Source organism: Lottia gigantea (assembly GCF_000327385.1).
Source record: "Lottia gigantea unplaced genomic scaffold LOTGIsca_70, whole genome shotgun sequence".
Lineage (NCBI taxonomy): Eukaryota > Metazoa > Mollusca > Gastropoda > Lottiidae > Lottia > Lottia gigantea.
This window is the reverse complement of record NW_008710371.1, coordinates 1,272,781-1,296,040: the sequence shown is the minus strand read 5'-3', so window position 1 is coordinate 1,296,040 and position 23,260 is coordinate 1,272,781. Positions and strand designations below refer to the sequence as shown.

At 38.7% G+C, this 23,260-nt stretch overlaps 2 protein-coding genes across 2 annotated transcripts; one reads left to right on the top strand and one right to left on the bottom strand.

Moving 5' to 3' along the window:
* Positions 1–346: 346 nt before the first annotated feature.
* LOTGIDRAFT_235834 (hypothetical protein) lies at positions 347–2,847 on the bottom strand (the record flags this gene model as incomplete). Its single annotated transcript, XM_009065796.1, has 2 exons — positions 2,812–2,847; positions 347–1,663 (listed from the first exon to the last, which is right to left on the bottom strand). A coding segment is annotated over exon 2 (1,242 nt), but the record flags the coding sequence as incomplete, so codon positions are not given.
* A 9,730-nt stretch (positions 2,848–12,577) lies between these two features.
* LOTGIDRAFT_130545 (hypothetical protein) lies at positions 12,578–15,814 on the top strand (the record flags this gene model as incomplete). Its single annotated transcript, XM_009065795.1, has 7 exons — positions 12,578–12,757; positions 12,915–13,070; positions 13,359–13,484; positions 13,823–13,957; positions 14,400–14,599; positions 15,091–15,224; positions 15,642–15,814. Coding segments are annotated over 7 exons (1,104 nt in total), but the record flags the coding sequence as incomplete, so codon positions are not given.
* Between the last annotated feature and the right edge of the window lie 7,446 nt (positions 15,815–23,260).

Below are 23,260 nucleotides of genomic sequence, written 5' to 3'. Positions count from 1 at the left end.
GTTCGGTTGGATGATGGCCAAGCTGGCAGCCCTGACAAAACAACATATTACACTCCATACAAAACATCGACCATTTTTCTTTTTCACAAAGAACACATTTCTCATCCGCCTGAAAAATTTGGGAGAAAAAGTTTTTAAAGTGGCATTATGCACAAATTTAGAAATATTTATCAAATTCAAAATTACAGAATTTTATTGGATTATAAAGTCCATTGATGAACAAAGATTCCTTAAGGCCAAATTTCAATTTTTCGGTCTAAGAGGTAGTATAACTTTAATCGTGCACAGTCAGTAGCACTCGGTGCTAAGAAAGTAGACTTGCCTTGATTTCTTTTATAGGTTTGACTTCATGATGTGAATCTGGTTCCGGATGAAATGCGCCCAAGCAGGTACTACAGAACAGCATGGCACATGTTTGACATTGAACGATGGCCTGAGACGCAGGTACTCGTTCACACGTACAACATTCCGGACCTAAGTCGTTGACACCAGAACATTCTACTTGTTCCGTGTGATCGTGCGCTTCGGGAAGCGTTACGTCCGACATGTTCAGCAAGTTGTTTGGTTCTTGGCTGTTTGGTGAAGCATCGGGTACTGAGGGACCAGTCTGATTGGGTTGGTCTGACACAGCATCTGGAGCATTGGATGACCGCTCTAATGTGTTGGAAATGGGGATGTTCGGTGAATGGTCGTTGGTCGGTCGCTCATCTGGTGATGATGGAGATTGAGCTTCCGTGGATGGTTCTTGGGTGTCTTCCGACTCTTGGGTACTCTGTGACTCGTTACTTCTGGATGGTGATGATCCACGTACCTGCGAAGGACGCTTTGGAACTGGTGGAGGAACTCGACTCGGGAGTGAACCAAAAACTGGCGGGGGAACTCGACTCGGGAGTGAACCAACGGATCGCCGACTTGGTGGAAGTGGTGGCGGTGTTTCGCCTAGTTGCTCTTCCTCCAGTGTCCGACATACCCGCGGTTTTGGGATAGGCGGAAGAGGAGCTGATCTGCGAGGAACAGGCTTTGCGTCCGATTGACTGTCCTGTGTATGGTCCGGCGTTTTCCTCAAGGACGCCCGAACGTTTTGAATATATGTTAGTGGTTCGGTATTCGCAGTAGCTTCTGACGAATTGATAGGATTTGTGTGTGGTGGACAGCTTTTCGATTTCTTTTGCCTCTGGGTTTGTTTTTGTCGAAGCTGGGCTAGGAACCCGAGTTTGGGTTTGGCACCTTGGGGCGTCTGTTGAAGCTGATGCATCCGTTGCGCTTGCTGAATCTGCGGTGGTTGTTCATGCTGATGTTGTGGTCTTTCGACATCGAGTTGTTGTCGACGCGACGAATCTAGTCGATAAATGTCGATGATGGACGCTAACTGAAAGTTTTTCTTGACGTTTTCACAATTAAGACCGATATCTAACTTTTCTCGACACTGTGGACAATCGATTGTTTTGGACGCAGCTTTGCCTTGTGGTTTCCGAAGTTTGTCCAGGCATGCTTTGCATAGCGAGTGGGCGCATGGTAATAGCATAGGCTCGTTGAACAGCTCCATGCATATGCTGCAGCTCAGTGCGTATTCCATGTCGTCTGCCATTCTGATTGCTCTTGATTGGTCTTGATTGCTGATCTATGCTATCTTCTTCTTTTCATGGCTATTCTACTGTTGTGTCTGAAATGAGATAGAAATTTATTGAATTTAAGGGCATATATCCCTTTAATTGGACGAATCGGAAATGATGAAAATTTCAAGTCTCGTTTATATACCACACCTTATTATCAGTAAAATTTGAAGACCATATCCCTTCGGAAAAATGGGCGTCTAGTCGTTCAGATGGGACAATAAACCGAGACCCCATATGCTACAGGCTTCCCTGGACGTATGGAAATATCTTAAGCTACTAACACTGTCCTGGCAAAATTTCCCTCATTGCACACGTAGACAATATCTATGTTGTTGCCTTATCGTTCTATATACCCAACAGTTTATTTTGTGAACTGCTCGACTGATAACATATCGCCATTACCCTGTATAGAATAGTTTACGCTATCTATTGTAAATATTCTCCCTTATTGTCCGCCATATTGGTTAAGAAATGTCTACTCGACAGAAAGAATTTCGAAAAATCCCATAGGGTTTCTGTAAACTAACTAATACATCAGTCCAAAACACAAAATTAAAACCATAATCCGTCAACATGCAATATTGTTTATAAGAGGCCTTCTTTCGGCCAGTGAACGATGGGAAACGCGCATAATCGCTCGGGTTCGGCGATAAAGATCCCTCGACAAGGCAAAAGGATTAGGTTTATATTAAAATAAGAAATTTTCCTCATTGCACACTACCTAGCTACATATATAATAGGGTACAAACATCCAGGATGTCAAACTCCGTTTCATTTCATTGCACACTGCATAGCGTTGTCTTCTTTTAGTTTCACTTCTGCACTCGGTACAGTGCGCCTAGTACAGCGAATAAGGACGTTAAATAAACGAATCGAAACTGAGTAAATAACCGGTGAAGTCTCTTTTAACAACACGAACCTCGCCTGAAAGCTTGCTTAATCTGGTTCTGTAGTTATATTTGGCAATGTTCCACAAAATAGGTTCCCCCAAAAATCGCACTTACTTACTTGTAGGTGTCAAGAAAAATGGCGAATCCCTTAGCACTATTTTTAGAAAAGTCATATGACTCAGGGGAAGAATTGATCTCCATTGGGATCTCCGAAGTCCGAAAAAGTAAAGTGTGGTCGTGTTTGTGTCAGATTGTGTTTAGGTGCCCGTAACTCTTTTCAGAAAATATCTAAAATACTTGCTTACCGTATAAAACGCCCTAATGGCGAATCCCCTTTTTTTTTTATCTATTGCTATTTGTATAGTGTTTTAGTCACATGACTAATCGATCGTGACATCCTTAAATACCTGTATTGCATATCTCACTGGGAAAGGGGTGTCCCTTAGAACCAGCGTGGGGTCGAATTGTTTTCCTCACCCAAGAAAAGTCTTTTGCACTACCAGAGAAGTGAATTGTCGGAGCAATGCAAGTGCATGTCGGTGAGCTGGGGTAGTGGGGATGGGTAACCTTGCCACTAGAATTAGCCAGGATTGAACTGGATTTTCTTCTGGCAAACTGTCAGCATTTGAGAGAAATTGATCCGTGGGTGGATTATTCGATCTGGATCAACCGCCGGATTTAGTAGAAGTAGGCCTGAGATCACCAACGACGGAAAAATCACAGTTGCCATCGGTCGCCAGTGGCTCCACTACCATAGGAACTGATTGAACCAAGTCCGCGTACCCACATCTGCTAGGGGCCCGCACCCCCAGAAAAAATAGCAGGAGAGCATATTCTAGTTAAGCCACTGTCGATCGCTAATGTTCCACTTTGAAAAATGACTCTTTAAGTCGACCTGGGCAGTCGGAATCTTCGACCATCAAGTTGATCCGGTTGGACGATATTTCGCCAGTGCTCATGTCCCCTGCTTCGGATGCTTTGACTCCCTTGGGTTCCCCTTAAAGACTCGGGAACAGTTACATACCACTGTATACCTCCAAGGAAGGGTATATGAAGATCACACCAGAAACAAGAAATAGTACACTCTGCCTGCTTGACTGGTGTCAGATAGTCTCATAAAAGCACTGGCCTAGGACACAAACTGGGTTGGACCCAGGAGTAAGGAAGCCAAGATGTTCCCATAGCTAATTCCACTCGAAAATTAAGCAAATAAGCAGGCTTACCTGTGAAAGTCCTCGATCCAAAAGAATGCTTTTAGTGTTGAGTCATACTACATCCGGCTTTCCCGAGACGTGGGCTTTGCGTCATATTACAAGCTATTCATAGAAATAACGAATCATATATTGTCATACATACCTGTTCATGCATTTTAGACGGTGGGTATATATGCCCAAATGCCCATTATATGCAAATGGGCTATGGATTTGCTTGTGAAAGTAGGGCATTTTGTATATTTTACGTCCACCGTGTCATCGGACCTGACCTGTCATCTGATTAGCAATAAAAGGTACATGGACAATTGGGGCCTTTGGGAATTGGGTTAGACTACGGTGGGTGTTAAAGGCCCCAATTGCCCACGCCCTTTTTCATGCAAACGGTCAATGGGGCAGACTACGGTGGACGTAAAAGGCCCGAAATGTACTTTTTATGAAAATCCACACAGGATTCTGGTAGCATACTAATATCCGACATGGTCTGTCAAGTGGAAAACGAATTGCTTTATTTGTTGCCATTTTGTGAGATCTTGAAAGATTTGGATGACAATGTTTTGCCATTTTCCTCAATGGATGTCCCCCATCGAATGCATTTAATTTCGTGCCTTAGTTTGTGAAAATGCGAGAAAATTAATTACCAAAATGGAAAAAGGGTATTTTAACTATTAAAAAAGTCGTGCTGCATGAATAAAGTCTATTTGTCAATGTAATTATGTTTTATTTCGGTCTTTTAAGGTACATTTTGTAAATTGTTCATATATTATGTTCAATTTCGGTCTAGTTTGGTGCATTTTTCTAGTACAGCAGCCCTTTGTATGACCTTGACCTGATGATGCGCACGCATATAATTTGAGTAATGGCGGATAAATTAAACTGAAAAATTGTTTTCTGGAGATTGGTAAGCGTTTTAATGTGTTCTATATTTCCTGAACGCCCCTGCATTCTAGGAATTGTCACCAGTTGTCAAGTTTTTCGTAGTTTTTTGAAAATTTTGCCAATACAGCGTAATTCTGCTGGTTAATAATTGAAAACTAGACTCAAATCAAATGTCAAAATTTTAATTTAAACGTCGAATTCAAAAACGAATCCACAACAAGGCCTACTTTGAACAGCATTTGAATTGAATTGTCAGATGCCATCACTGTCCATTAGGTGACACCACTATCCTGGCAAAATTTCCCTCATTGCAAACTCCATGACCTTGCACAGTTGCAGCAGTTCACGGCCTAATCTGAATGAATATTAATAAGAGTTCAAAATTTTTTAGAAAATGATGTCAAATGACACAAGAAAGACAGATATAATGATACAACAGAGACGAAGTTTTCCTTCAGCAGGGAAGATAACTCCTTCTGGTGATCACAGTTACAAAAACATCAGCTTCTCTACACCAGTACTCAATCAGGTAAACTTAACTTAATCCATTAGTTCTATTCAAGTTTGGTACCAGTACATAGGTTTAAATCCAAAACTCTAAAAGCAAAAATATGACCTTATTTTCTGTTTTAACCAATCAAATTTCTAACCTCTCCAGCGTTGGCATTTGGTCATGCTATGTTTATCAGTTTAGGTCAAAAGGTTAATTGGAGGAACATTTAAGAGGGCTGTCGTTAGACCCTAACTGAAGTGGCTAAGTGTTTTAGAACGGCACTAACACTAATGCTGGCCAAGTGAAAATTTAGACACCTGTATCCCTTTTAATTTTTAATCCGGATTTCATTATAGTAAATTGATTCATCAAACATTAATATGTTGTCCTTAGCAACCACATAAACAAATTACATCTCATTTCCCTTTTACTGTCATAAAAAATCAATCAATTCTTGGTGGGTCAATGCTTGCTTTTGATTGGTTGGCTATAAAATTCTAACCAATCAATTTAGTCGATTTCAATTCCAAAATTGTATTGAAACTCAGTGTTGAAAATTATTTTTCAGATTTCTCTTTCATGAGTAATCTTAAAAGAGAATTTTAACCCTCACCTCTGATTGGCTGCAATTTTTCTTCTAACCAATCAATAATGCTTATTGAAGAACTCATTCTGGAATGTCATTCTGTGATTCCAGATTGCTAGCAGACAATTCTATTGATGTTTATAATAACTCTTCCTGTGTTAGCATAAGAGCATTATGTCATAAGAGAGACATTTTATTGAGTTTTATTGTTGCTACGTTGTCACTAAACAATCAGTCTTATTTACCATTTTCTATCTGATGCCATAGTGGAATTGTCAGGAATTTACATTGTCTGTGATTCCTAATTGGAACATGCTTTGTTGGAACTGAAAGTAATTTCCTTTTTTGACCATGTCAGGCTTTTATTTCTATATTTTGGAACTAAACAATCAGCATTTTTACCATTTTCTCTACGATGCCAAGTTGGAATTATCAGGAATCTTGTACATTGTCTGTGATTCCAAATTGGATCTTGATATGTTGGGACTGACAGTAATTTTCACTTTCTGCCTTTGGAACTTTGAGGATTTTTATTCCAAATTGTTTTTCTGTCTTTGACATTGTCAGGATTATTAGAGTCATTTCTCTATTCTGAGGCAGGCTGTAGCACAGTCAGTTAGGGTGTTGTAAACATTACATGATGTCATGGTAATGCTGAACAAATGGTGATCATGGTTCTTATCTTGGACAGCGTGTTCAAATTTAACCTGAAAATTGATTTAAATACCACTTTTACTTTTCCTGATGACATTTGCTTGGTGATGCCGAACAAATGGTGATCATGGGCTCTAATCTTGGACAGCATGTGCAAATATTACCTGAAAATTAGCAAGCTACTTTTGCTTTTGAGTGTTAATTTTTATACTGTCTTCATTTCAGAAAGCAGATAAAAGAAAATCCAACATGGCCAAAGACATTTTTTTGAACAAAAAGCAAGGATTTGGATCACCTTCCTACCCTTCGCCATTAGACTGTATACGTGATTGCAAATCAAAAGTCAACAGAGCCGAGCAACTGGGATTGGTGGTTGAAAACGAGGCTTCGTTTGAGCTAAACCAATCGTTTCCGAAAGTGGCCAAATCGAAAATTAGGCCTGGGCCATTAGATGTTACTACACCAACTGTAGAACAATTCGATTGTAAGTATACCAAGAGTTAGATGTGTTATTTGGCAAAATTTACCTCATTGCATACTGCATAGTGCTGTTTAAAATGACTAAAATGGTGTAAGAGGATGAATTGAAAATTATAACATGGTTCATCAAAAATCTAAAAATTGCTCATATAAAAAATATCTGAAAAAGGATTGGTTCAAATTTGATAAAATTTCTTTCATTGTTTGCAGGTGATGGGTTCAATGATGTGAGTTTTTCACCAGGATTTTGTAAGGGCTCTTTCTCGGTGACAGACAACCTTCCTGAAGTGTCCCTCAATGAAAGCTGGTCATTCTATAACTATATAGGTGGTGGTCAGACTGGACATGCCTTCCCTCAAGCTGTCCGTAACCCTAACAAAGCTATCTGTACCATCAATGCCAAAACATCAGAGGTAAGTCAGGCTTCATACCTTTTTTGACGGGTTGATTTGAGTCTTGAATATATGTAAATAGTCTTCAGAAATACTAGAAATGTACGAAAATCACATAATTCCTTTAAAAATATCTCAAACTAGGAATTATCACTATTTCTATAGATGTCTTTTCTATATATCACAGTGTCTCAAGAAAAGACGACTCATCATTTTAACTTTCAAACATGGATAATTCTAGACACACATGGATTTGAAGGCTCAAATTTCGACTTTGAGCTGGAGACCTTGAATAAGTCATAATTCCAATCAACCCAAATGGGTACAGATAATCTAGGAAAGATCAATGCCAAGAGGTTAAGTCAAGGACCAGCTGGTAGAAAGGATCCTTTGTGAACCTAAGTTATTATCCTTGTAAAATATAGTTGTTTCTTTCTTTCATTTGTAAAAATTTCACCCATTTTCGTTGCAGATATTGGTAGCCAATGAAATGGCTTGTACCTTATTCAGTTACGATCAGAGCCAGCTGATTGGTTTAAATTTAAGAGATATGATACAGCTTAAATCATTGGATCAACTTTTTATATCCGAGTCCCATTTAGAAACCAGTGGACAGATCTTAGAAGTTTCTGGAAAAGTGGTGAGTTGGAAATTATGTTTCCTTATTTATTCCCTGTGCTGACTGAGGTATTCAAAATTATCCGTAGCAAGAAAATGATCCAATGGGTACCAATCATCTGCTAGAGATCAATGTCAAGAGGTTTGGTCAAGGACCAGCTGGTAGAAAGGATCCTTATTATTCCAGTCAACCCAGCTGTAAATGGGTACAGATAATCTGGGAAAGATCAATACCAAGAGGTTTGGTCAAGGACCAGCTGATAGAAAGGATCCTCATTATTCCAGTCAACCCAGCTGTAAATGGGTACGGATAATCTGGGAAAAATCAATGCCAAAAGGTTTGATCAAGGACCAGCTGGTAGAAAGGATCCTCATTATTCCAGTCAACCCAGCTGTAAATGGGTACGGATAATCTGGGAAAAATCAATGCCAAAAGGTTTGATCAAGGACCAGCTGGTAGAAAGGATCCTCATTATTCCAGTCAACCCAGCTGTAAATGGGTACGGATAATCTGGGAAAAATCAATGCCAAAAGGTTTGATCAAGGACCAGCTGGTAGAAAGGATCCTCATTATTCCAGTCAACCCAGCTGTAAATGGGTACAGATAATCTGGGAAAGATCAATGCCAAGAGGTTTGGTCAAGGACCAGCTGGTAGAAAGGGTCCTCATTATTCCAGTCAACCCAGCTGTAAATGGGTACAGATAATCTGGGAAAGATCAATGCCAAGAGGTTTGGTCAAGGACCAGCTGATAGAAAGGATCCTTTAGAACCAAAGCTGTGTTTTCATGTGGACTAAATTCAGGTTGATACAAGTGACTATTACTATATCATTATATATAAATTTGATCTGTATCAGCTGGGAAATCAAATCATGAAGACTGTATCTGTATTGTGGTGCTAATTTCAGGTTGATATAAGTGATAGTGATGGAATGATCATACCAGTTTCATTATGGATTAAGAAACTAGACTGTACAGATAGTGACACTGAAACGGTTCCAAGATGCCTGTGTGTTATGGAACCGGTTAACAGAACGGTTGGAACGGTTTCTTTTACCAAAGAGGTATGTTGTTTCAACTGAAAGACTGAAAGCGTCTGGTCGTTTGGATGGGACATTAAACCGAGGCTCTGTGTGCTACAGGCTGTGCACATTAAAGATCCCTCGCCAGTTGGAAATTGAAAAAGCGTAAGCTAATGCAGGTGTCCTGGCAAATTTTCCTTTATTGCACACTGCATGGCGTTGTCTGTCTTCATTAGCCCACATGGTGCAGAAAAGTAGGACGTAAAACTCCATTCATTTCATTTTCTGAAAAGTTGGATGTAAAACTCCAAATGTCCAAAAGTATATTCATCTATTTCTGTTTTCTAGGGAAGAATCTTGTCGTGTGATGAACAGCTAGCTATGCTGCACGGGTTCAGCACACCAGATGAGCTATGCGGTCAAGAGATGAGTAAACTTATTCCTAAATTAAAATATCCTGCCACAGAATCCATCTTGCCAAAGGTTGGTAATTCTTCGATTTCTGATACTTACAGATCTATTGATAAACTCTGTCTTATACCTTGACTTCATTAAGCACTTTTGTTGTGTTACGTACCTTTGTAATGGTTCCATGAAATTCAGAAGAATTTAGACGTTTTGTTTTTGTATTTTCAGGAAATCAAGAAGCAAACTGCCACAGGAAGAACCAAAGATGGCGCCTCCTTCCCTCTCAGTATTCAAATTCGAACGTCGCAGGAAATGAAAAATGTGATACCTCCAAATGAGAGAGGTATGTTTTTATTTTGATGTGCCGTGTAGAAACAACTATATTTTACAAGGATAACAACTTAGGTTCACAAGGATCCTTTCTACCAGCTGGTCCTTGACCAAACCTCTTGCTATTGATCTTTCCTGGATTATCTGTTCCCATTTACAGCTGGGTTGACTGGAATAATGAGGATCATGTCTACCAGCTGGTCCTTGACCAAACCTCTTGGCATTGATCTTTCCTGGATTATCTGTACCCATTTACAGCTGGGTTGACTGGAATAATGAGGATCTTTTCTACCAGCTGGTCCTTGGACAAACCTCTTGGTATTGATCTTTCCTGGATTATCTGTACCCATTTATAGCTGGGTTGACTGGATTAATGAGTTAGGAAAGCTGACTTATCTAAGATCACTAGACTGACCAAGATTGGAACCCACGACCACCATTGTTCAACACAATCACGCAAACAAACCAACTGTGCTATAGAACCTCTGCCAAAAAGGGGGCTGTGGTAGTTATACAGTTAGGAGTACGCTTGTTTTAGTTTTTGAAATTGAATTGAAAAGAATCTTGAAGCAAAGTAACGAAACTCACTGACCAGGAGTAATAACTGCATGAATATTCTATATTACAGAAACAGAAGAAGCAGTATTCTATGGTATTATTTGGGTATTTGCTAATATTAGTGGTATGATCTGTTTCCGTCCAAATGGTTTAATACACAGTGTCAACGATACTTTCGCTCGAATGCTGTTCGGGTTTAAAAAAGACGAAATTGTCGGCAAGGTAACTATATTTGAGTGGCCAAAGTAAAAACAGGTCAAAATTTGTTTGTGAACACAATAGAGACTACAGTTTTTTTCTGATTTTAATGAAATTTGTTTTGTTTCCAGGATATTGCGACTTTGATTCCAGATTTTTACGAGATCTTAGATATAGTTGATGATGGAATAGCTCTTCCGCCAGTTGATGAGGAATATATCCCTATACCCTCTAGAGGTCAAGGTAACCTAGAGTTTTACACCCTGAAATAATTTCCACCATTTTAAAGTCAAATTAAGCAAACTATTTGATTAATTGGTGTTTCTAATGAATTATCATGTATTCTTAATCATATCATTATGTTCTTATTGCATATAATTAAGAGTTTTAACCAATCATAAATGTACATGTATGTACAGTCTGGATAAACAAAAAAAGACTTTTTAACCTTTCTTGATCGGTCACTGGAATTCTGCTGGTAATTCTCTTCTAATTTAGCTAATTATGAATTAATTATGGACATGTGAGACAAACTGGTATTTTTCCAAGTCATTAGAACACCTCTACTTTCTATTCATATAAGTATTAGCATTTTCATTTTCATAAATAAAAATAAGGGAACCCATCTTTAAAATTACTTCGTTTCATGTTTTTATTCATTCCACAATTTGAACATCGTTTTCAGGAGATGGTGCTCCCAATGACTTTCCCAGTTCCTTACTGAGTAAAACACCAATTGATAAAATACGCCTACATTCTGCTAAAACATCCACACCCGTCAGACCGGAGGAGATGCAGCTAGGAGTGTAAGTATCCATAGCAACTACCACATAAATATTGTTAGATTTGTGGACTCTCTGAAAGGGATACCAAGATGACAAAGAGTCCATGTAGACTCTCCAAAAGTATCTTCGATACAAGTTTTAATTATGAAAAGTGATACAGATGGCTGAAATAAAAGTCTTAGAAGATGACTGTATCCCTTTTAAATTTCCTTTCAGGCCTGAAAAACAATCAAGTTTGAAGGAAGAAGATTATATTATTTTGGACGATACGAATGAAACAGATACATCGCTGCATTACGTAACCATAGACGATTCCACCAGCCAATCAGAATCAAGCAGTGTTCAAATCTTAAGCGTGGAGAGTCACCCGGAGGTAGTGGAAATATCCGACCAGTCGGGAAGTGTTCAATCCACGAACTTAGTCACTGCCAATGCATCAATGCCGGAATTTGACTCGTCAGGAAATGACAGTAGTTTGGTGGAAACTTCCGAAGTGTCTTGTGAAAGCTCGGATGATGGTATCCATGGCGATGTGGAATCTAGTTTCGTGGCACAAAGTGACATTAGTCATGGTCGAAAGGACATTAAAAAGACGTTAGCGGACTTGAGAGTGACGATGACACGGAAAAAAATACTGGATAAGTTTGACAACAGTTCGAGCAGCTCGGACACTTCTGGACAATTTTTGGACGAAAATGTGTCGTGCTTTCTGCCGCTCTTTTCCAAACGTTTGGACAGTCAGTTCCTTAATAGTGATACACAAATTGATGACGAATCCAGTTACTTCAGTCGTGAAAGTTCCGACGCACATTCGTGTCGTTTGAGTTCAGGACATTCTTCCGATGATACGCAGCCTTCGTTAAAGCACGTACCCAAGTTAAATCTTCATGAAACGACCACTGGAACTCAAACCAACTTGTTAGATAAGCTTGTGACAGATAGACCTGAGCTTTTAAGCTTCTCTGGTCAAGCTCAGCATGCTGATGGTTCATCGCTTGGTAAGTATCATCGAAATTCCGTTATTATTTATGTGGACTCTCTGAAATTGATGCTTGACGTTTGTTCTCTAACCTGAAGGTCCAGGGTTCAATCCTGGCATAGGTTGAGAAGATACCTTTGGATTTTTCAACCCAATTTCTACTGATATTGGGAGCCGCGGTGGCTTAGTGAGTTAGACGCTTGCTTGTTAACCTGACGGTCCAGGGTTCAATCCTAGCATAGGTTGAGAAGATACCTTTGGATTTTTCAACCCAGTTTCTACTACTGACACTAGGAGCCGCGGTGGCTCAGTGAGTTAGATGCTTGCTCATTAACCTGAAGGTCCAGGGTTCAATCCCAGCAGGGTGAGATAATAACTTCAGATTTTTCAACCCGGTTTCTCCCTGTCAGTGATGTAGGTTGAAGGACTGACTTGGATAAAGCCTAAGAATCAAAATTGTAATTTTTCAGGAGTGATCTTTCAGATAAAAAGAGTAGAGCTAGGAGATGGAAGCAGTATGTTTTGTATGTGGATATCTAGAGACCCTCATGAACCTGGTGAAGGAGGTAGATCCTGTGCCAGCCTGACTTTAGCTTCCAGTTTTAACAGCACTATAGACCAGTCTTTAGCTAGCCTTAGTTTGGGTGAGGTAAGGACTGTATTGAATTGTAGACTAACTAGATGCGTGATGTTTATTGTGTTAAGTGCTACAATCTTCCACAGTTTATCCGTGCAGTTTATTCCGTCAAAATTTCATTTGAGTTTATTTGATTCTTTTGCAGGCGCTAGTGGAAAAAGCCCACTCTGACTCTAAGCTTGAGAAATCCAATGAAAATACCAAGAAGTCTGTAGAGCCAGAGTATGATCCTGACCAAGGTCCTTACAATCAGCATTATCAAACTCTTACCTCCATTGGGAAAGGTGCTTTCGGTTTCGTCAAGTTAGGCAGACATCGCTCTGATGGCAAAGAGGTATTTATCTGAATCCTTTGGTAATTTATCTGAATTCTTTGGCTATTTATCTGAATTTTGGCTATTTATCTGAATTTTTTGGCTATTTATCTGAATTCTTTGGCTATTTATCTTAATTCTTTGGCTATTTATCTTAATTCTTTGGCTATTTATCTGAATATTTAATCTGATTTTGGGTTATTTATCTGAATTTGGGTTATTTATCTGAAAAAAAAATGCATTCTTTTTACCATTTGTCTATCTGAATGAGTTTGTTTATTTATCTGAATTTTGTTTGTTTATTTTGAGGTGGTAGTCAAGTTTATCCAGAAGAAGAAAGTAAACAAACAAAGTTGGGTGGTTGATAAACAACATGGCCGAACCCCATTAGAAGTGAATTTATTACGAAAACTTGATCATCCTAATATTGTTAAGGTAAACTTTACTAGCCTGACAGAGTTTATTTCAGCTAACTGTGTCCCTTTTCAGAAGGAATATTCAATGTTCAGTTTGTGTAGAATTAAATATAACTTGAACCAGACTCAATTGTGGTACAAATAATCAAAACCAAGTGTTTCAGATGGTCTGAAAGGGAGGCAGAGTTGCCAAACCCAAGTATCAAATAAAGCTTATTAGCCGTGTGGACTCTCTGAAAGATATTGAATTGACTAGGCTACAATTCTGATGAACATAATAAGGGTTGTGAACTCTCTGAAAGGAAAACCATAATACCTCATGAACTCTCTGAAAAATGATGATTCTATTTTTGCTAGGTTGTAGACGTGTTTGAAAATGATTTATTTGTACAAATGGTGATGGAGAAGCATGGCCTAGGCATGGATCTGTTTGAATTTATCGATCGCTGTCCTAGGATGGACGAAGCCTTAGCGAGCTACATCTTCAGACAGGTAACAAAATTCTCATAGCCTTTTGGGGAGCCAAAGAGCTCAAGGAGTTAGATGCTCGCTGGCTTGACAATCTTCTGTCCAAGCAAAATTTCCCTCATTGCAGACAGTTTACAGTGTCATGGTATTAGGAATGTGGTCTTATACCTTGACTACATTATACCTTTTCTTGTATCATTGAAGTTTGTAAATACAGTGATTTGATTGGATTGTGTGCTAGAGAATACAGCCAATCAGAGGCCTCGACAGAAGCTAAAGGTGTGCATGTTAAAAAGTTGGCTATTACCACAGTCCTGCTAAATTGTCCACCATTGTACACTGCACTAGGTTGAGAATACAAGGGTGTAAAACTTTACACGATTGAACACTGCATAGCGTTTCTTCATTAGCCCAGGTATTTTCAGAAAAGAAGGGTGTAAAACTTTATTTTCTTTCGCTATTATAGATGGTAGCTGGTATATCTTACCTACACAGCAAAAATATTCTACATAGAGACGTTAAAGATGAAAATATAATCTTAGACGAACGATTCCACATCAAACTCATAGACTTTGGCGCCGCCGCCTACATGGAACCAGGCAAACTCTTTGGAACTTTCTGTGGAACTTTGGAATACTGCAGTCCAGAAGTAATCAGTGGAAATAAGTAGGTTTTTGTTTTTAGTTCCAAGAATTTCAAATAGGATTTTTGGCTTTTCTTGTATCAGAGATACTTATGGCTCCCTAGGCACCATTCTGATTTTCGGTCAGACATCTGCGGTTCCTGTAATTCCAGGATTTTTACCAGATTTGGCGCACAATGTATGGAAAGTTTGAAATCAAAAAGGCTAAGCCAAGACAAACTGGAGCCCAAAATAAGGATGTAAAACTCTGTTTCTTTTCAGATATAACAGTACCTATATTAGGGGAATAGTTCCCTCATTGCACACTGCATGGTTTTGCCCATCTTCATTAATTCAACTTGATGTAAAACTACATTGCGAACCTATAGAAGTCCAGAGCTAGAAATTTGATCTATGGGAGTGACTCTATATAACTTAGTATTTGGAGAGAATCCTGACAAAATTTCCCTCGTTGCACACTGCATGGTATTGCCTATGTCCATTTGTTCAAACAGAAAATTTTGTTTCTTTTCAGATATAGGGGACCAGAACTAGAAATTTGGTCTATGGGAGTAACTCTCTACACCTTAGTTTTTGGAGAGAATCCATTTTTTGATGTGGATGAGACCATAGCTGGTATTCTTAACCCACCTTGCCAACAGTCTAATGGTAGGTCGTTTCCATGGTTACACTTTACAAATGGTGGTCAGGGTTCTAATCTCAGTCAGAGTTTGAAAGTGACCTTGAATAAGTCATCTTTCCTCATTATTCCAGTCAACCCAGCTGTAAATGGGTACAGATAATCTGGGAAAGATCAATGCCAAGAGGTTTGATCAAGGACCAGCTGGTAGACGTTCAGATAGGAACTGGTGTGCTACAGGCTGTGCATGTTAAAGATCCCTCGACAGTTGGAAATCGAAAAAGAGTAGACTAATGCTACTGTCTTGGCTAAATGTTCCTCATTGAACACTGCATGGCGTTGCCTTCGTTAGTCTAAACTGTACCTGGAAAACAAGAAAAACTAATCCATTTTATTTTGTTTCAAATTTGAACAAGTTTTGACATGATGAATTGACTATGTTTCAGCTCTGATGTTTTTGATTTCGTGGATGCTGCACACGGACCCTCGTTGTCGAGCAACTATTAATGACCTTGAAGAGAACGCATGGGTCAATCAAGAAATTGATGTAAACAACTATATTTGGGAAGAGGTCCTGCCTAATTGTGGTAAGTATTTTACTTGGATTGAAACTGGTTAGCTTCAACGGGGCAAAGGCAAAATCCTTTTATGTTTACTGAAATTTTGTGGACATCTCCATTATAAGCCTACTCGATTTTTCGATTTCCAACTGTCGAGGGATCTTTAATGTTTGGGAAATACAAACTGTGTCTTTCTTTGGCATTACCCAATATTTTTTGGTAATGCCTTGCAATTTTTTTTGCAGAATTTACTGGAAACACAGCCTGTGATAATCGGGATGATCTACCAGATGGCAGTCCGGCCATGTTCATAAAAACAGATGACACGTCAACAGAAGATGAGGACAATTTATCTAAAATAATGCAGAAAAGTTTAGTTTTAGACGATACTTCCACTGAATATTTCTAACGATGCAAGGGGAATTTTTTTACCATTATTTAGGACTTCTGGTTCCATGACATTCTGGAAAATAATCTTCCAAACCGAAAACAGTGGTAGAGCACAAGTGTATACCAAAATTTCTGAAGAAGGGAACACACTTTGGAGTCATCATGAGTTGTTTTTTAAAGAGATTGTAAAAAGATTTTCTACATTTTTTTATGTGTATCAGGGACACTGATAGCATCAATCAATCCAAGTCAATCAGATCTGTGGTTCCTGCAATTCCACGAAAACTAAGCATTTTATGGCGTCACCATCTGCTGTTGATATCTAAGGAACTTTGCGATGTTGATGTCATACAACATTTAGTCTTAGTGGAATTGCAGGAACAACAGACGTCTGATTGAAAACTGGAATGGTGGAAATCAATGCTATCAGTGTCCCAGATACACATGAACAATTTAGAAAACCTTTTTACAATCCCTTAGCCAAGATATTGGCCCTGTTTCTACCTAGCAACGCATATACAAAGTTTTTACGAACTAGACAGAGTGTATTTGATTTGGGTATTTTTAATTCAACAAATCACATACAAAAACATAGTTAAAGTGGAAACAAAATTGATATATTTGTGTACAATGGGAGTCATGATTTTTTTATTTTGAAGCTGCCTTTAAGCCATTTGTGTACTTATCCTGCCAAAATTGTCCAAAATTTGTAAATATAGCTACGCAATTATATTTTATATTGATAGGAACTTAATATATTAATTTTATTTATATTTAAAAACATAATATTATATTGTCATGTTACCAGCTGATAGAGCTCGATTTCAGCTGTCTGTATAGTCATCTAAATATTTACTTTACCAGCTGATAAAGCTGCATTTCAGCTGTCTGTATAGTCATCTGAAAATTTACTTTACCAGCTGATAGAGCTTAATTTCAGCTGTCTGTATAGTCATCTTAATATTTACTTTATCAGCTGATAGAGCTGCATTTCAGCTGTCTGTATAGTCTTCTAGATATTTACTTTACCAGCTGATAGAGCTCAATTTCAGCTGTCTGTATAGTCATCTTGATATTTACTTTACCAGCTGATAGAGCTGCATTTCAGCTGTCTGTATAGTCATCTAAATATTTACTTTACCAGCTGATAAAGCTGCATTTCAGCTGTCTGTATAGTTGTCTAAAAATTTACTTTACCAGCTGATAGAGCTGCATTTCAGCTGTCTGTATAGTCTTCTAGATATTTACTTTACCAGCTGATAAAGCTGCATTTCAGCTGTCTGTATAGTCATCTAGATATTTACTTTACCAGCTGATAAAGCTGCAGTTCAGCTGTCTGTATAGTTGTCTAAATATTTACTTTACCAGCTGATAGAGCTGCATTTCAGCTGTCTGTATAGTCATTTCAGCTGTCTGTATAGTCTTCTAGATATTTACTTTACCAGCTGATAAAGCTGCATTTCAGCTGTCTGTATAGTCATCTAGATATTTACTTTACCAGCTGATAGAGCTCAATTTCAGCTGTCTGTATAGTCTTCTAGATATTTACTTTACCAGCTGATAAAGCTGCATTTCAGCTGTCTGTATAGTCATCTGAATATTTACTTTACCAGCTGATAAAGCTGCATTTCAGCTGTCAGTATAGTCATCTGAATATTTACTTTACCAGCTGATAGAGCTTAATTTCAGCTGTCTGTATAGTCTTCTAAATATTTACTTTACCAGCTGATAGAGCTTAATTTCAGCTGTCTGTATAGTCTTCTAAATATTTACTTTACCAGCTGATAGAACTGCATTTCAGCTATCTGTACCACTTTTCAGAATTCAAATCTAACATCAAGTTCCCCTTTTATTTTGTGCAACTGGACATGTGATTTTACTTTTAAAAAGTGTTACAGATGGCTGAAATATCTTGCATATATTTAGGTAACAATATATCCTTCATGAAATTAAGATTACTTTCATAGCATTAGTTCATATACTTTTGAGTTTATATGGTTTGTTAGGCAAGTTTACTCTTCTAGAACACCTGATGCCACTCTACAACTAGGTGCTTCAACCTGGTAACATGTTCAGAGAGTCCACATGGTTGATGATGTATGTTAATATCACTTAAAATATGATGCTAGCTAGAAAATTCAAGCCAGAAGACTTGGGGGCACTCTCTGGTTGTGTTTGTCAAGTTAGCGTCAGTTTTAGGGACTCCACATGAGGGAGTTCTCTGTTTCAGAGTGTTCACATGGTTGAAAATATTTCACAGTAATGTGATTGTGTGTGAAGACATGGCCCCTATGCCTTCTATGCAAGTAAGCTTACCTTTTCAGAACACCTAATCCCACTATAAGAATAGTTTTGGGTGCCTGAACCATGTAATGTTAACACATCCGGTAAATATTTTTGTATTAAATTTCATTATATTTGGAATTAACTTTCTATAGAATTGTATGTTCAATAAAAATACAAGCATCATTTTTGACTATGTTATTTTGGCTGTATTTCCCCCTGGTGCTTGCCGCAATTGACAGTTTTGGCAAGTTTTCCCCCCTAGTGTTCGCCATATTTGACACACTTGTTTTGGCTTGATTTCCCCCTAGTGCTCGCCATAGGTTTTGGCTGGATTTCCCCCTAGTGCTTGCCGCAAATTGCCACTGTTGTTTTGGCAAGATTCCCCCCTTAGTGCTTGCCGCAATTGACACTGTTGTTTTGGCTTGATTTCCCCCTAGTGCTTGCCGCAATTGACACTGCTGTTTTGGCTTGATTTCCCCCTAGAGCTTGCCGCAATTGACACTGCTGTTTTGGCTGGGTTCCCCCACCCTCCTCACATGTATTGCCTCTAGAAAAGACAAGCAATTCCATTGAGTAAACTCTCAATGCGTTGAAAGGGCTATCTAAAGAATGATGGTCAAAGGGAAGTAACTACATTTAATACTCCTTCAGTCAGACCACAGTTAACTAGTTGTAACGCGGAATGGTTCAAAAAATTTTTTTTTTTACATTAATTTTATTGCAATTTTTTTTATTCCTCCAAGTCTTTGAATTTTTGCTTTTGTACTCTAAATATTTTATGAAAAAAAAATTAGTATTTGGTAATTTTCGCCAATGGTCGTGGTGATTAATATGTGAACCATCATTTGAAATTGCCTTTTTGAATTTTATCTATGTGGGTTTTGGCCTTGGCCTTTGTTTCTATTGTGTATGTTGAGGTTTTGTGCGTGCATAGTGTAGAGAATTTAATACAAATACTATATGATTAATGATATACTCTTACCTTCAATTTTTCTTCATACCTTGTGGTCTCGAACTCGTATAGCTGGACAGCGATGGCGGACGAACTGTTTTACCGATCGAGCCATCGCACTTGACTGAATACTGCTTGTCGACTTAAAGGTTATATGGTTTGATTTGTACAAAGAGCAGTCATCAAAAAGTAGACTGGTTAGTCCAAGAGACTGGATGTTAGAGTCTACTCGGGCTGGGTCAACTGGTGAACACTTTGCACGTGCTTTTTGCGATAGCTCAGTCGGTTAGACTGTTGATCTCTCTCTCTATCTTTTGGCCGTGGGTTCGAATCCCAGAGTGAGTACTGACATGTTACAATTTTTTTTTTTATAAAACTACACCTTCTAGTGGCCCCATGCGTTCACTGGCCCAACACAAAAATAAAATTAGGTCGACCGTCGCTTGGAAAAATTCTATTCTCGAGATAAACTCGTTATTCCGACCTCTTTCCAAAGCAACAAGATGGTATTAGTCCAGGATTGGGCACTTGCTAAACACCCTCTCTTACTGTAGTCGTGGTGGGCGAGTGGTTAGAGCGGTGTAAAGTAGGCTTTTACGATGTGAAGGTTGAGGGTTCGAATCCCGGTGGAAGCCGCCTGTATTTTTCTCGTCGTATTTCCCTCATGGGCGATAGTTATGTATGTTTATTGACTGCATGGTGCATCAGGCTAGGTAGCTCGAGTGGTTAGAGCGCTGGTCTGGCGAGGTAGAAGTCGAGGGTTCGATTCCCATATAGAGAATGTACCCTGTGAATTTTTATACTAGGGTTAATTAAGGTTACAGTTATAATGGATAAAAATTCCAAGTTTGTGTTCGACTGGATGGCTCAGTGGTAGAGCGTCGGGAGAACACGGTTGTAATAACGGCATCCATAGTATGGACTAACATCCTCTAGAAATTTAGGTGGGTTCGAATCCCACGGGGAAATCCAGATATGAAAGATTTTCCATAGTGGGCACTCAAAACCACTAGAATCTGCTTTGGACGTTAAAAATACTTTAAAACCGAAAGTTGGGTTTGAGTGGGAATCGAACCCGGGACGTTTGAATGATAGAAAAACGTAGGGAGGGATGAACAACTCTACGACCACGGCCAAAATAGGTGGGATTTAAACAAGTGTTCGTAAGTAATATTTAAAGTTCAAAGTCACAGCCTACTATAGTAGTAAAATAGTAAGTATCTTCCTCTCTCCTTTTAGAATCTTGGAGGGTCCCGGGCACCTGTTTGCCCCTCGGCTCCCCTCCTTGTCTCTCGTTCTTCTGCTTTGCCCCTCGTTCTATCTATTGGTAGTGTCTTGCCTGCGGCAGGCCCAACGTGTCAACTGACATCTTACCTCTAGAGAACTCAGGTCTCTCATATTAGAATGAGAGAGAGAACATGAGACAGTGACTAAAAGCCTCTGGAGATTTACCTGGGCTCGAACCCTCGCCGTCGAAACAGAGTTCTAGCCCAAGTCCACCATCCATCCATCTAGGCCATAGAGACCCGTTACCAAACCACGAAATTTAAGCTCTTTTAAATGATTTTGAAGATCTAATAAGTTCAAAATAATTTTTTTTATTGTTGGCCTCAACGAGATTCGATCCAGGTTCGTCATGGTCTCAGGCTGCTGCTCTAACCACAGGGCTACGACGGACACAACAAACACCGAAGAAATAAGCCTTTTTATATGTAAACTTTATTGTGAAATTGTCAAAATATCAGACTTGCTCTTGCTCCAGTCGAGAATCGAACCCGTGCCTTTGGTTTCATGGACTGGACACTTTATCCATTGTGCTACGGAGACGATGAGAAAGTTCCTCTAATTTATCTATATAGCTCTAGTAGCAGAGAGTAAAGTAAATACAAAATAATATCGGTTTGCTCTCACCGGGTTTTGAACCCGGGATCTTGATCATTGCGATCGGCCTCTCTATCCACTGAGCCACAGCGACGAACAGTTGACAGGATTATTTGACTATGTAGTTCTAATCTTTACTGAATATTTAATAAAAAAAAACAATTTTCGTCATGAGATTCGAACCCTCGACCTAACAATTAGCTCTGTCAACCAGCTGTCGAGTCGACTGAGCTACTGTGACTTGCACGTGCTTCTTCCTTACAAGTAAACCCAACCTTAGAGACCATATCCAACCCACGACTTTAATATCATCTAAAAAGCGTCCCCCCCATCCTAGCCAATTAAGCTATGATGAGATGCACGGACGACCTACTTTCTAGTAACCACAGACGTAGTTTCCGCTAACTGAAAAGCAAAAAAAAAAAGAAAAAAAAAAACGCGAGTTGGGAATCGAACCCTCGCCCCTTAATAACACACATGACAAAAATAAACGCCAGTAGCGCTCCATCCCACTAGTCTATGGAGTCGTGCACATATAGTGGTTTCACCAGCCAATTAGACCTTAAATGGTTGGCTATTTTCTTGAAAATCAAAATTTAATGAAAATGCTTGCGAAAGGAATCTTCCCATTTTTTCGACCCAGACCGCAGTCTTGCTTACTAAGCTAACGTGAGATGCACGTACGACTGCGTGCGATGCACGTACGACTGTTTTTTGAGTAAACCTTATCCCTCATTCTTAGTGTAATACTGGTGTTTTCTTCGATATAGACTTAAAATTTTCACAATCCTTCAGCCAAGTGCGCTGGCTCAATCGGTTAACGTGTTCGTTCGTCAAAGAATACTGCGCTGCGGGTTCGAGCCCACAAGAAGCCGAAAAAAGGTAACAAGGTAAGTAAATCTTAAATTAATCTTCTAAATGATCACTGCACACGCACACACTTAAAAATATATATATTGGTATGAAATATAATAAAAGAATAATAAAAATCGCGCGAAGTATATATATAAATGTTGTAACACGTCATAAACACACCAATAATAAACAAACTCAGGCAAGAAAATCGCGATAATATACACGGTTTTTCTTTTTTCGTATTTCAACTCCGAACCAAAACATAAAAAAAAATTTAAAGTAGGAAAAATCACTGTTACTGCCAAGTAAATTCCTAGATGATTTCCAAGTAGAATGATATTTCACCTTAAACTCGCTGTATTTATCGTACCACGGCATGAAATGCACGTGCGGGTTATTAGGACACTGTGAATATTCATCACTTGATGCGAATTCTCCTTACAACATTCTTGGCAGCATTCCAAGTCAGGTGACGTAAATGAACGCAGCTTGCTTGTGAAAGTATTCAAATTTGAATTAAAGGCGGTGAAAAGTGACGTCACAAGCTCCGCCCACTTCATTAAATTAACACCAAGCTAAACCGTCCAATCGACTTGTAGCATGTCCTGTCAATCAAATATGTCGGCTTGTTCTTTGACGCACACATTAAACAGTAATGGCTTCTGTTTTGTTATCTGTTTGATCTCCGCATTATCATAACCGGGGTATAAAACTTCCAGCCCCCAAACCAATGCAATCACAAGCGAAAAAATGGATCTTTTGTTGTTGACTTGTGTTAATGTTTCAATATATCTGTGTTTGTTTTATTTTTTTTAATTTATTACAGGTTATCTGCCCGTCTATATCTGCACCCCACCCCCTCTCCCACAAAAAAACAACAACAATATGTCAATCAAAAATGCTAAAATATGTCCATCATATATGCCAAAATATATCTATCACATATGCCTAAAATATGTCAATCAAATATGTCAAAATATGTCAATAAAATTAGTCAAAATATGTCAATAAAATTAGTCAAAATATGTCAACAAAATATGCCAAAATACGTCAATAAAATATGTCAAAATATGTCCATCAAATATGCCAAAATATGTCAAAATATGTCCATCAAATATGTCAATAAAATATGTCAATAAAA